The 14,617-nt window shown below is 34.9% G+C and overlaps 1 protein-coding gene across 7 annotated transcripts in view; it reads right to left on the reverse strand.

Moving 5' to 3' along the window:
• Positions 1-14,617, reverse strand: part of PCDH7 (protocadherin 7) — a 285,619-nt gene that overhangs the window by 86,278 nt on the left and 184,724 nt on the right. For 2 of the 7 annotated variants that reach the window (XM_082759489.1, XM_082759490.1), the window contains exon 4: positions 47-88. The exons of the other annotated variants lie outside the window; for them this stretch is intronic. In XM_082759489.1, coding sequence (XP_082615615.1) covers positions 57-88 — 32 coding nt within the window. In that variant the 3' untranslated portion in view covers positions 47-56. The remainder of the gene's footprint in view (positions 1-46; positions 89-14,617) is intronic. 7 annotated transcript variants of the gene reach the window in all.

The following is a 14,617-nucleotide window of genomic DNA, read 5'->3' on the forward strand; positions in this document are numbered from 1 at the left end:
TTGAATGCAGGTGGCTACATGTGAAAAACATGCAGGCACACATTACCTTCACATCCTTAAGGCAGATGCCTGGGAAAACCAAGCTGGACTGGGGGAAAAGCACAAGACAAAATATTAACTTTTACATAAAAGCAATGGGTGAGGGATTTAAGCTGAGCATTCTGGATTGAGATGTTGAGGATATCATGTCTGTCTTTCACTATACCATCTCATTACTTATTAGTAAGTAAAAAGCAAGTAGAATTATAAAGAGCTTACAAACTGACAACAAACATTATTGTACCAATAAGCACTTGAGCGGCATCCTCAACATTTGCAGTTTTGTACCTACTACACTGGGCCAGATGAGCTGGTAGAGTACATTTTAAGTCTCATAGCCAGGCATCACTAACGGGCAAGCCTATCTGTTATAGAACCAGATTGTATTCTGCCTCTGTTCTTGCTATCTACTTCTCCAGTAACTGATCAGTGTGAGGCTGTAAACAGAACCATCTGCTGGTGTCAGTACTTTCTCCTAACCAGGTAATCGCTTTCTGTGTATTAATTGCTGCTCATTTCTTTCAGATGTAATTTTTGAAAGGGAAAGAGGAGGCTAGAATAGGAAGCTCACCAAGATTTGTCTTCCAACTTCCTTTACAGACAGCAAAAGTGTGGTTTAGGCAAGGTAATCTACAATAACAATTCAATTCACAGACCATTAAAACAAACTGCTAAGTGTACAATGTTAAAGTTTTATAGGTCTTGGCTTCACAAGTCAATTAAAGGCAGACTTAATCTCTTCAGCCTTATGTAAGCATGGCCACACAGTAGCCTGAAGGGACTGCTGGCTCCGGTCAATTTTAACAGATTGATTTATAAAGTGTTACAATGCATCTTAACTCCTTAATATGAGTCAGAATGGGATTTTCAGTCATATTAATCCATCTTTATTGATCACCTTTGGTTTCTGAAAGAAAATGGTTTCCTCTAAGAGTATGCAAGGTCTTTATGTAAAAGCACATGCAATATCACCTACGAGGAAAGCTCGGTATTTTTAACACCATCACTTAGCAATAACATAAACAATGTCTTGTATCAAACTTTTCCTATCCAGACTTAAGGAACGCTTGCATGAGACATATTGAAGGTTACGCTAACTTCTGTTTTTTCAAGATGTTTGAAACTGATACATTACACTTGTCTATCTAAAAAGATATTAAACTCCAGTAACATTTCCATTACCCAAAAAATGAGTAAGATGACAGTTTTACACTTAAAAATTCTTTGAAAGTCAGTACCTGGTGTAGTCTTAGCCAACAGCTAAGTATACAAAATCTGCACAGCATGATACAGTTAAATCAAGCGGTCCTGACAGCACAAATGGTTGCATGCAATGAACAGTTGTTTACTTCATGCAGCAAAGACAAAACTGAAGAATTCATCCAGTGATAAGATGGCATCTGAGTAAAGGCTCTAACAGGCAGAAAAGCATCTAGGTGAACCTATGTTCTGAGCATAGCCAGTAAAAGCATGAGTGCATCCATGCTATTTTAGTTATCAATGCTGTTAAAAAAATAGTTTAAAATTATTTCAGTTATCATCTTCTAATGTCAGAATGTTATCTTTCTAGTAGGCTAGCAATGACAAAATGGAAAAAAGAAAGCTATATTTCAGGAAAAAAATAGTACTTTGTGTTCTAAGAAAACAGAATATTCCTATATTATCCACGTAAGGATTAATATATATAAATGTAAGGTATATTTTACATCATAGTATTTTGTGGTACTGGCAAAACTGCTCCTAAAATATATTTTACTAAGAAATACCTTCAAGGCATTGGGTTCCTTGTGGTATAATTCATACATTTCAAAAGAATTGCGTATAGGATGAATGAGGTTCACAATGTCTGCCACTGGCATTGTTTACCTCCAGGTGGAATTAAATTCCCTGAACTCTGAAAAGCAACGTAATGGTAATGTGACATATGTGAAATCAGGTCATTTTATTTTTATATTTTTACAGGTCATTTTACCTGTATTTTGAATAATAGTTCATCAGGAAATTATATGAAAAAAAAAAAAAACACTAGAAGTTACTGAATACACAAATTAATCATTTTCTGTGCTAAATAAACATGAATTAATAGCACAGAAAACCTGAAAATTTCACTTCTTTCATGCTTTCCTTTTATATATTGACAGGACCACATTACTAATGTGGTCAGTTTCCCAGTCTCCAAGGATTGGGAAAACATTAATAGCTCTTGCTAGTACTATTTTTGGAATAACAAAGACATATAAATTCACAAGTTCAGAACTGCAAGTTGAAGACTGCATCAAGAATTTACTACAATCCTCATTTCAGTTTTTAAGGAGCAACTAAATTAATGGCAAGATCAATTTCCTTTAGCCCTCACATTCACATTCTGGTAATGAAACACTTGACACAAATTTAGACACTGAAACAAAATCATACAAGTTAATAGTTTTCTTCTACAAAAATAGGGAGGTGCAGTTCTCAGGGATGGATTCTTCACCCTTCCATGAGACCCACTGCTTAACTCATCCCTACAGAAGATAAGCTGAATACCAGATTAGGGAAAGGGTGGAGATACAACTTTTCAAGTATGACTGGTAGAAGCATGAAAATGGGGAAAAAAAAAAATAAAAAGGCAAGGCATGGTTTTCTAAAAAAAGTGTTTAAAATTGTTTCTAGGGGGCAAGGGTTGGAAGTTTGAGGGAACAGGGGAGGGGAAAACCACAATTGCCTTGGAAAGAAAAGCTGACAAAATGTTCAACAGTGCAATAAAAGCATCTGAACCTTTTCACATAGACTGAATAGATCAGATCATAAGAAGCCCTTTATAGTAAAATCAAGTCCTTGCTTTATTCAAGAGTGGGTTGTTGGTTTTTGATTGTTGCTTTTTGTTGTTCCCCCCTTTCCTAAAAAAAAAGACCAATTTATGTTTTGTTCTTTAATGATGTAAAGAAAAAAATGCTGAAATTTAAAATTAGTTTGAGTTCAACACATGAAGGTCCTTCATATATTATATGAAACATTTTTACTTATCTCATCTAGCTCTAACATGCTAATTAAAAGAAGACGAAGAAAAAAATATAAATCTGTTTATGATTGGCCAACGGAAGTAAAAGTCTTTGTTTTACTGGTTGTAATGCATGCAGGGGTGGGTGAGGGATGGACTGCAAAACCAAGAGGTTCACAACACAGGGCCGTTTCCAATGTTAGCTATGTGCACAGTTAAAATACGGGAGCTGTGGAGGACTTCCTTTGTATTTAAATAAACGAGAATGCTCTTTCCCATGCCTAGTGGAGAGAGATACACAAGACTTCCAGCACAGTGCAAACCTTTCATTCAAACTGCAATCCCCACTTGGGATCTAGTGCTTCAAGAAACTGCTGTATGACACATCTCAGCTCTCCTCAGAGAAACAAGATTGACAAGGGGCAAACAACTTTAGAATAGTATCATCAACTCCAAACCTAGTGTGGTTTGCAGTCATGCAAAGCGTGATCTAGAAAGGGTGCTATGAAGTTAGCCATGCCAATACTTCAGAGCTCTCCATATCACAGCTTCAGTCACTCCTCTGAGTGCTCCGGCACTGCATGAACAATCTAAATTCACATCAAAACAACAGCATCAGAGTGCCTCACAGCAGTAGAAAACCAATAGTGCTGCATGACTTATTCTTGAACAGTAATTGCAAAATCATTTTAAAATGAGATCAGAATTGCTGCAGCTATTCTTGAGTTTCTTTGATTCTCTTTATTCAATTCCTGTGGTTACCCAGGAAGCATTAGAGTAACAATACACATATACACATATGGAATGAAGTCAGTGAGGTTTTCTTCAGATTGTACCACTGGGGGGGGGGCGGGGAGGGGATGACACAACCAAATATGCTTAGCAGATGTAGCTGATATAGCGTCACCAAATATAGATAAACCTTAAGTCTCAGGGATAAAAATATATATATATCCTTAAGGACTGAGTATGAAAATTATGGCATTACATATCTGTACTACATTTGCACTGTTGCTAAGAATTGACAATTACCAGGATGCATTTGCACAGCCCCAAACACATCTGATGAGACTTTATTCACCATAATCACCACTGGGTGAAAACTTCTTTTTATTTTTGATTTTTTTCAAAGGAGTAGTTCACTGTGAATAAAAAATAAATAAAAAAATAAGCTTATGTACAGACAAAGAATCACTCAGCTATATGGAGAGCACACCAAATATTTACACTGTGTTAAACAATTTCCTTTGGGTGACAGTTGTGGTCAGTGAACTACAATAGCTAATCTGCTATGAAGATTCTTCATGCCCCGCTGGATCACAAGCTTACTAGAGCTAGTCATCCAGTAGAACTTGATAGAAACAAAAGAGCAACTGCTACCATGGTAAAAAGGCATTCCTTGACTGTAAAAAAGCATGTGTTTTCCTGAGAAACAGTCTCAACTAACTTCAGCTGTATCTGATATTCCATCAGAATGCTACACTAAAGGAGAAACAAGTGAACAAAAGCATAACTAGCAACTTTTTGTGCTACAGTATTTCTTATTTAAGTATCATGTAAGATTACATTTTATGTTGTTTAGGCATGGTTTGACACAACCATTTAGCAAGAAAAAAAACCACGATGCTGCTGCTCTAGAACAAGACCTTTAACGGGGGACAGAATGTTCAGACACTAATATCTCCATTAATTTCTCACTGTAAAAGTGACTCCAAAAGCATGAAGTGTCAAAGCTGATCCTCATTTTTTCTGCAGTTTTTCCTCCATCCATGAAAGATTAGAGAAACACAAAATACTTCAGTACAATACCTACTCTGCCAACAATACAGAGCAAGATTTAATGACAAAATTTTAAAATTAATTTCACAAAAATTTGGTTTACAGGAAGGTTATCTGATAATACTTAAAGTCACACACACTTGTCACCTTCAGAAATAAATCAAGGCTATTACTTACAATTTCTTTACAATTCTCTTGTTGTATACGAATCTTAGCTATTAATAGCTCTCCCAGTAAAAATTTGTAATATGCACTTGGAAAGTTGCACAGAAGATTCTATGAACACTACTTTTCATTTCAGCAGACTGCAGATTATTTCCACTTTGCAGTTTTGAAACAACATTTCAGTTAGTCAAGATCTTCTACAGATCTGGAGAGATGCTAACTTGACTACAAGACTCTACTGACACAATTCATACAAATTCTCTCTGCTCATACATCTGTGATTTCCAGGGAAAACAAAATCATTAGGAAAAACAGGAGAAGCAAACCTGGGGCCTAAGTTTAAGACCTCTTTGGACTCTCACCTGGCAACAAAGACTAAAGATCTAATTTATATTTTTATTATTATTAAATCAAGTATACATTGAAACAAAGAATGGGATCTAGGGCTCCTAAGCAAAAACCACTAATCTTTCTGTCTGAAACAATTATATTAATAAATAAATAAATAAATAATGTGCTAAGAACTATGCAGATAAACTATAAAGGTGGTGTAATTCTTAGTGGACTCCAGTTCACCAAAATGTACAAATAAAATGCGTGATTTCCTTCTATTTGTATAATGGCAAGAAACAATTTTTCACATCATTTCTTAAAGATGGTTTGGGCTGTAGCATAGTTGTAATCCTTGCTAGATGACAACTGTAAGTGAGCATTTTTTCTTTTATAGAAATGGCAGCAAAACATCAGTTATATGAATGCCAGCTAAGACTTACAAATCCTTAGGCTAATTTACTCTGACATTATCTTAATTGACTTCACCACAAACAGTGGGTTTTACAGTACAGAACACAGCAAATACTACTTCCAGATTGCTGTCCTATGATCTTTGTTGTTGTTGTTAATGAAGATAATAATAAGCTCCCTGCTTTACAGGAGTATATATTCTCATTTACTTTGTTTCTATTTCTGAAATGATTTGGGGATGAAAAATCTAATTCAAAGTCTAGGGAAGTTCACAAAGTCTCCTTTCTGATCTAATGAATGCCATAATCAACAGTGTCAATATGCAAACTATGAATGCTAATGACAATGGACCTTGATCAGCAAGCGTCACAAGCATGACAAAAGGTTTAGGAATCATTAGTTCCATCAGTGATTTAATTTAAGATCAGTGATTTAAGAGCAAGTGCATTGTTAAGTGACTTTGATTTGAAGCATTTGTGAACTACTGCATTATGTTTTGGATTTTCTGCATGTTCAACATTACACAACAGGGCACAACAGGTTCCAATCCATCTGCCACTGTGTCAGTCGCATGCAGGTCAGAACAGACACCTTCTCTAAACTCAGGTCTCCTTCTGCGATGGTTGGGAAAGTGGAACCCACCATACTGTGCTATGTTATAGTACAGACCAGGAACAACAGCACCAAACTATAAGATACATAAGTTAATGAATCAGCAAATTTTATACAAGAGAAGCAGTAACAACTACTTGTTAAAATTTGTTAAGAGTTGTTAGGTCAATTCACTCAGATTTCATTTTAAAAAGTATAAATGATAGATTTCACAGGTTTGAATATGCCTTATTTATTTCTGGGAAGACAGATTAAAGCCATCTGTTTCTTGTTGCAGTGTTTATTGTTAAAACTTTTCATTGTTCTACAACCCTTTTCATATAACACAACTCTTATCCTTTTCAAAACAAAATTGCTACAAAGGGAAAAACACTTCAAATGCTTTGATACGTGAAAGAAAGCCATAATGATTTTCCTTCACAAAAATTTTCAGTTTGATTTCATTTCAAATCTCAAAACAATGCCTGATTTGGAAGCCTTGGTGAAATACATTCGTTTATTGTTAGTGCTCAGATGTGTTTTGGAAACAAAAACATTTTGTGAACATTGCGGTGTAAACTTGTATTATTGTAAGTAGACAAGTAAATAATTTCTGTTAATGAAATTCAACCTCTTTATCTCTGGATTTAATTTACTCTTACAGATTTTCATTAAAATATTTTTTCTATTGTCTGTAGTGTAGTTCTTAAAACATAAGGCATGCATCATAGCTCTTGCCCTGGTAGAATAAGTCTTTTCTAGAGGTCTTCACACAATTTCTATTAAGATAAGTAAATTTGAAGAACTATCAGTCTTTCATTGCCATATATTTATTTTTCCAAGGGAAAAGTTTTATTTATTATAGCATCCCTTCCAAATCAAAATACATATGGAGATTTATCACTTAAAATAAATGGTATAAGACTTTTTTAAAAGTTTTGTTTTGATTAAAACAAAAAAAAACAAAAACAGAATGATGTGAAAAAAAAACACACACACACACACAAAAAACACACACACAAAAAACAAAAACAAAAACAAAACAAAACAAAACATATTACACCTCCCTAAGCAGTTTTCAAGATCAGAGAACATTTTTTGCTATTTCAGTTGAGCAACATTAACAAAACCAGAGCAGTTTTCCCTAAGCACTTTCTCCTCATAACATGTAAATTAATAAAGCCTAGCTTTTGTGTATTCTCATTTATCTAAATAAGAATTAGTTAATTTATATAGTTATATTATATCCTGATTTGCTAGAAGTGGCACACACACAAAAGTCAGAACAAATTTACTCCACTTAAGCAGCACACAAACACTTCTCAACAAAAACTACTACTCTTCACTTGCAGCCTGACACATATGCCTCAATAGCCACATACAGAATGAGCATAAAATAATCAGTCATAGTATTGCAAAAGAAAAGAAAGTTCTTACACACTTTTAATACCACATTACTAATGGAAAATACAACACTAGTGTACATCAAGATGTTTATACATATACAATTAATGTTAATTTTTCTTTTTTTCCAGATTGTTTTATTTTTGTCTTAATAAATTGCCAGATCAAGATATGACAACTTTCATTTATGCACTCATGGAATTACGTGGTATGTGAGGGAGCAGAGAGAACAATACAGAGTCGGAGACTAAGAAGGCTATAACCTTTCTCCTAATACCTGCCATCTCTTTTCTCCTTTTAACAGTGCTGAAAATTTACATTGTCCCCGGCTGCTGTTTTGCACTTTGACTTTTTCCTCTAAATACTCCAAAGCCAACAAAAATAAAGTGAGTCATAGCCAAGGACTGTCTCCCTCAGTCTGCATACCTGTAAACCAGGCAACCACAAGATTTGCTGGGTGAGTGAAGTTTGAGAGCTTACCCCTCTCTATTCAAATGAAAAATTCACTTTAAGATCAGATTTGGATACTTACGGTCTCAAACAGCTTCACTGAATCATTACCATAAGACATAATAATTCCACATGAACAAGGACTATTTATCATGTATCATGTTATGAGAAGTATTACTAATTAATATTTGCATTAATTTAAATAGATAATGTAGATAGGGCATAATATAACGTAGATCTGATCACAGTTTGAGTACTCCTAAGCATTAAATATATATACAAAATAATTCATAATTTGTAACTCTTAAGGACAGATAAAAAGGGAAACTTCTCACCCCATTTAGTTGGTCAACAGCAGCAGTTATTTCTGCTTTGAAACAATACATACATACATACATATATATATATGCATATATAAAGTCATAACTTATGTTTCATGGTTCAGAAGTAATTCACATTCTAAAACCAGATAGAAATTGACTTATCTGAAGAAATCTCAAGTAGGTAGTGTGAAGTACAAGTTTAAAAACAACCAAAAACTCATGTACATCCATCTATTTATAAGTATATATTTAAAATACTTTTTGCTGTGCTAAGTAAATCAAGGGGGCGAAAAAAAGTCATGGTCTAACCTTTCTCTGAATCTGAAACACTTCCAAATGGGTGCTCTGCCATCACTTCTCAATCTCATTTCCCACTTTAAACAGGTAAGTAAAATACAAAACATGGATTGGAGGGGGGTGAGGGGAGAGGTGTCCTATATAACACACCACAGTGACATTTTTAAATTAGAAGAGCATTTCATTTTTAATTGCCCCACCCTTCATTATAATGAAGCAGCAAAGAGATTTAAAAGTCCATCCAAGAACTGTTAGGCTATGCCAGATGAAGACACAAGCTACTTTTCTTTCTTCTGGTGTACATAAATAAAATGAGGTCCTAGTACTGTGAAACAGTATTCTCATTCTAAATGGAGCATAGTACTCCCAATTCCCATTGACTTCAAGTGCTCATGTTAAGTATTATTTGTTGCACTGAAACATTTTTCAGTCTCAGGAGGTTTAAGCTCCACTTGCATGAATAATATCCATTTTCCCATGCAACTGATAGATTCAGGGAAAACTGTTCTTCATGCAAATTAGGTTATACCATGAATAGAATTAACCTAAAACAAAGGTATAAGAAAAAAAGACATAGAAAGCTTCCCTTCCATCTACATTTCAAGTATGGGGGTGGAGAAAATAGTCTGCTCTCTGTGTGGATTGCAGATCATTTGACTACTGTAAAGAACTCAATGGAAACGGTAGATATTGCTGTTGTATCCTGTAGGTGCTCAAACTATTATTTCCCTTTTTATTTCAAATAAGTGACAAAATGAACCTACTGTAAAACATCCTTTGTTAACAGTATCAGTTGTGTTCTTTTTGTCTTTTTTTTTTTTTTTTTAAACTGTTTTTTGTTTGGAAGCAGCAAGGTGAAAATACAAAACCAAAACCATCTGGTCTCTGCTGAGAAGTTCTACATTCCCTAAAATTCCCAGTTTATTTCCATACAATTAGATGGATTGAGATTGCATGCAATTGGTATTTCCATGCAATTGGTGGGAAACCAGCTCCCACCCACTACCACAGGAATACAGTTCTAAAGTGCAAGTAAACACGCCTGAAAACATAGTCTAACAATGCTGTGATCAACAGTCCCCATACATTTCTCTCACACTAGAGAGAGCACTGGGAGAAACACCACTTCACTCATTTTTGGAAATACTTAGGGTATTCAGTGGCAAACAGAGGAAATAAAACTGTCCATAAGAAGGTAAAAATGCTAACATAATCCCCCACAAACCCCCTGACACACCACCTCCACTCTATCAGAAGTAGCTTAGCTTACACAAAGTGAAGAATTAATGACAAATAGATGAAATGTAGAACGTGTGGCATACTTGCTTTAACAAGCTCCTTCTTCCTACTACTTCCAGAGTCTCTGGTAATAACATCCCTCATAACACACAATTTTTATCCAAGCCTTTTTGCCTACGAAGTAGGACTCATTTTTCTTATGGCTTAGGAATGACCTGTTCTGCAAGGTGTCTCATTCATCTCATTTTACTCACCTCACATAGCTCTGTATCTATCCATGATATCTAATTAGGGCTAGATTCTACTGGCAGAAGAGGGTGAGGGAGGATTAAGAACGATACCCTGCAAGAAGTCTATGACAAACTGCAATCCAACATTACTTTCTTAATTCTTTTTATCTATTTCCAATGCAAATATGCCCAAATTGGCACACGAAACTCAATTAAGAAACCAGGAAACATGCCTGCCTACAATTAAAACAGAGAGGGAAGAGCATACCTCACATAACTTCTTAACCAGGTCCCACCTTCCCACCCAGTACTAAAGAATGGAAAGCCTTTTCAAAAAGAAAAAAAAATGCAAAAGAAGTGTTTTCCAAAAGTGAAATGACATGTTGAATCATAGAGTATCAGTTTAAAATGACACTGTCTTTCAACAAAATATTTCTTCTATTCTGCTGCTGATTAATTTCTCATGCAGAATATTTGTCAATGTATCTTTATGCATGCACTGATATATAATGTAGTAATTGAGCTCAATAATGGAAAACTGTCACTTTACTTGACTTACTGTTCCATTAACATGGCCCGCTTCATAGTTGAAAAGTTACTTTAAGATATGCTTGAACCACAAAGTATTTTTCAGACGCTTCCTCTCTGCTCCCAAGGGTTCCTTCTTTACTTGCACATTTCCATACAGAAAATATTACAGAAACTAATACAGATGGAATGGATATGCCTGTATTTTCTCCTCACTGCCATGACCAGGGTCATTTCTCAAATCTTCATAACTTCTTATCATTAAAATAAAATAACACCTTATTGACCTAAACAGACTTTTACAAATACACACAGTGATGATGCAAAGACATCCCTTATCCATCAAAATACAGCTTGGCAGGGATGTCATTTAACAGTAATTCATGGCCACTTTTCAAATGTGTAACTACCAGATTCACATACAGACTGTATGCAACAGATCCTGACCTCTGCTGAAAATTTCATTTTTAAACTTTCTCTTGGAATAAATATAGCTTACTCACCATCACTGAAATATTCAGTAGTAGTTCTCAAGACAGGCTTCAAGTGACCTATATTAGATGCAGTTTGGAGTGAAGCTCATTATAAATGAATTATTGACTACAATACAGGTGGATGCATTTATCTTGTCTTTCCCCTTCACTGAGTTATATCAATACACATTTGTATGCTTTAGGCTCCAGGTTTAAGGCATTTTTTGAGAAATGGATAGTATCAAGACAGAAGCACTACCTGTGCTATCAGACAGGAAGTTATTTTCTGAATTGCTGCAGGTTTCATCAGTGGGTAGGAACTGTGCTGGATCAGACAGAATGTCATTTGGATTATATAACACTTCCAGCTAATATCACAATTTGGATATTTGGGATCTCTTTTTCGCGACATGAAAGCCCAAGGTCTTCATGTATTTGCACAAACCATTGCAATCAAACAAACAAAAAACTCCTCATGTGTATTGGATAGCTACCAGTGCAAAAGTTTCCCCAATTTGCATGTTTTTACTACAGTAATTGTGCATACAAAAACAACACACTGACCTTGGGCCTCAATTGCATGAAATTCAAACTGCTTTGCTGCTTTTCCAGCAATAAATAAACAGAAAGGCTCTATTAAAAAAAAAAGAAAAAAAAAAAAAAGAAAAAAAAAAAAAAGAAGTTTATTATCTTAGGAAATAAACCCAGTTATTAACCAGGAGCAAATCCTTTTATTGACAATCTGCAATAATTTCATTATTTATTTTGCTCATTGACTTTCTAAAAATGGCAGGGAATTTCAGAGTTACTCAAGCTGATGACAGAAGCAGCACGTTATACCAGTACAATATCTGCCATATTCTAGCTGTAGACTCTGAGGGATTCAAGGCTAAATAAAAGTGATATAGAATAGCTGAATCTAATTCAGGGGGGAGGGAGGGGGGTGCAGGGATGCAGGGGGGAGAAGGATGACTCTGAAAGAAAAGACTCATGAGAAGATAGAAAAAAAATGCATTAATGCTTTTAATCACTGGTTTATGTAAGCAGGCACAACAGAAGGTAACTGGACAGATCTGGAGGCAAAAGCTCTGCCAGGTTGTGGAGACAAAATTAGAAAAACTAAGCCAGTTTATTCATCGAGAATTACTGCAGTTTAGAGCCAAGGCAGTAAAAAAAAGGTCATAGATAACATAGCAGTGTCAGACCCTGAGAGAGGGAAAGAGATTTATTTTCCTCCCCAAAAATAAGATTTGGGTCTTAATATCTAGAAACTCAAGCACCTCCATCATATATATAGCAATGAACTAAGACCAGTGTAAACACTTACTATTTGGACTTTTTCCCTCAAGCTGATCACATGCAAGGCTCAGTTGCTAGAAATATAGCACAGTGTTACTTGTATATCTGAAATGAATCCTGACTGAATGCACTAAATTCAGGGAACTATATTCAGGAACAGCAAAAAATAGATTTTTACTAGTAGACAATAGGGGAAGATAATACCTAACAATTTTTATGACGGACGTTGATATAGAATTAAAGCTCCTTAGACTGATCTTTTTTAATAAGACTATGCTCTTTTTTCTTTTTTCTTTTTTTTTTTTTTTCTTTTTTTCTAATAAGCTGTTAGGCAAATCATTCTTTCTTTTTGAGCTTCTACTACCATTTTCTCAAAAATTCTTTGTTGACATTTTATGCCTTGCTTGCCTACCCCCCCAAAAACTGTTGTAAAGATAATGAACTGTAACAGGCAAGCCCACATCTCTGATCATTTAGATGGCTAATGCAATGGAGCCTGCTGCCAGACTTACAAAACGAACCAATAATTTGCCCTGTTAAGCTAGAATGTCAAGTTAATAGAAGATGAAGCAAGAAGCTAAATAAGAATACTGCTCATGTTGAACACTGTTTACATACTGAATTTGAAGGCAGCAATGAAAAATAAAGGAAAGGGTAATAAAAGAATATGACCCTAAAGATGAAAAATATCTCACGTATTAGCACCAGGAATGCAATGTTTATATAAAATACACCTGCATGTGTATTTCATACAAAACAGAATCTCAAGTGCATGTGGACGTGATCACAGGTGTAATTTATGAACAGTTTGTTCACAATTAATTTATTTTATCAGATGCAAACGTTTCTTAGTAAAGAAAAATACACCTAAAGGGTGTAAGAAATACAAATCCATCTAAGAACTCAGAAAACCCACTTCTCACAAACTATTTTGGATTTAAGTTCTGAAAAAGCTACCTACTTTTGCTGTTTTCAAATATCTTTATTTTGTTTGTTTGTTTCATTCTGTTTTAAAGTAAGCCAGCTAAGAGCTGGGTCAATGGTCATCACCTTCAATTCGAGTAGAAGTAAGACCCACATTCAATCAGCTTAAAAAAAAAAAAAAAGTTCAAGTTTTTAAACGTACAAGTGGTGCTCAACCTACAGAAATAAAAGAAAGACAATAAAAAAGACTAATTTCCTCACTTTACAAGTGCAGAAGACAAATACAAGTGGCATCCACTGGTTCCCAAAAGCAGAAGGATTGCTTTTGATTAGCGTCTCTAACACCATTATTCAGTCAAAGGGAAAAAGGAAGTAGGCACAGCTGAAACAATTGCGCTGAAAACACAACTGTCTTGCTTCAAGAGGATTTCCTGGAAAAGGTAAATAGCACTTGGATTTTTGCTAGCACAGGTTTTTGCTTTCATCACATTTAAGCTTGTAACATTTCTGACCTACTCCTGGGCTGTATAAAGCATCTATAAGTACTAATATCATTCCAATGGAACTAAAAGTTGGTTATTTTTGTAGTTATTTTTTTTTACTGCCTTCCTGATCATAACAGATCATATATATATATATAATGTTTAAAAGGAAAGCAGATGGAAAGGGTAAGGTTTTGAAAAACTTACAAAAAACTTTTACAAATGTGAGATGAAGCTACCTGAACAAGACAAAAAAAAAAAAAAAAAAAAAAAAAAAAAGAGAGAGAGAACTCTAGTATTTCTGTTCAACTTTATGAGGTCAGTGTTGTGGCACTAGTGCTTAAATTCCTCTGCTGTAGGAACCCATCAAAGAGTTAGCTCCAACAAATAATTTATCAAGGGAAAAGCCTAAGTTTCATAGATGATAGGACTTAAGAATTGAAAGAAATAGTCAAGGTTCATGAGCAAGACCACTTTTCCCAAAATCTATCCTCAGTTCTTATCAACAGATTTTGTTCTATTTGTGGTATGTCATGAAACTGTTGGTGACTCAGTGCAATCAAAAGCCAGCCTACAACTCTACATTTATTCTGTGATTCAGGAGAGAAATATGAAAGTGCTCACAACATTTTCACCTAAGCTCAAACTATGGTTCGAGTGTAAGGAA

Source organism: Aythya marila (genome assembly GCF_965140915.1).
Source record: "Aythya marila genome assembly, chromosome: 4".
Taxonomy (NCBI): domain Eukaryota; kingdom Metazoa; phylum Chordata; class Aves; order Anseriformes; family Anatidae; genus Aythya; species Aythya marila.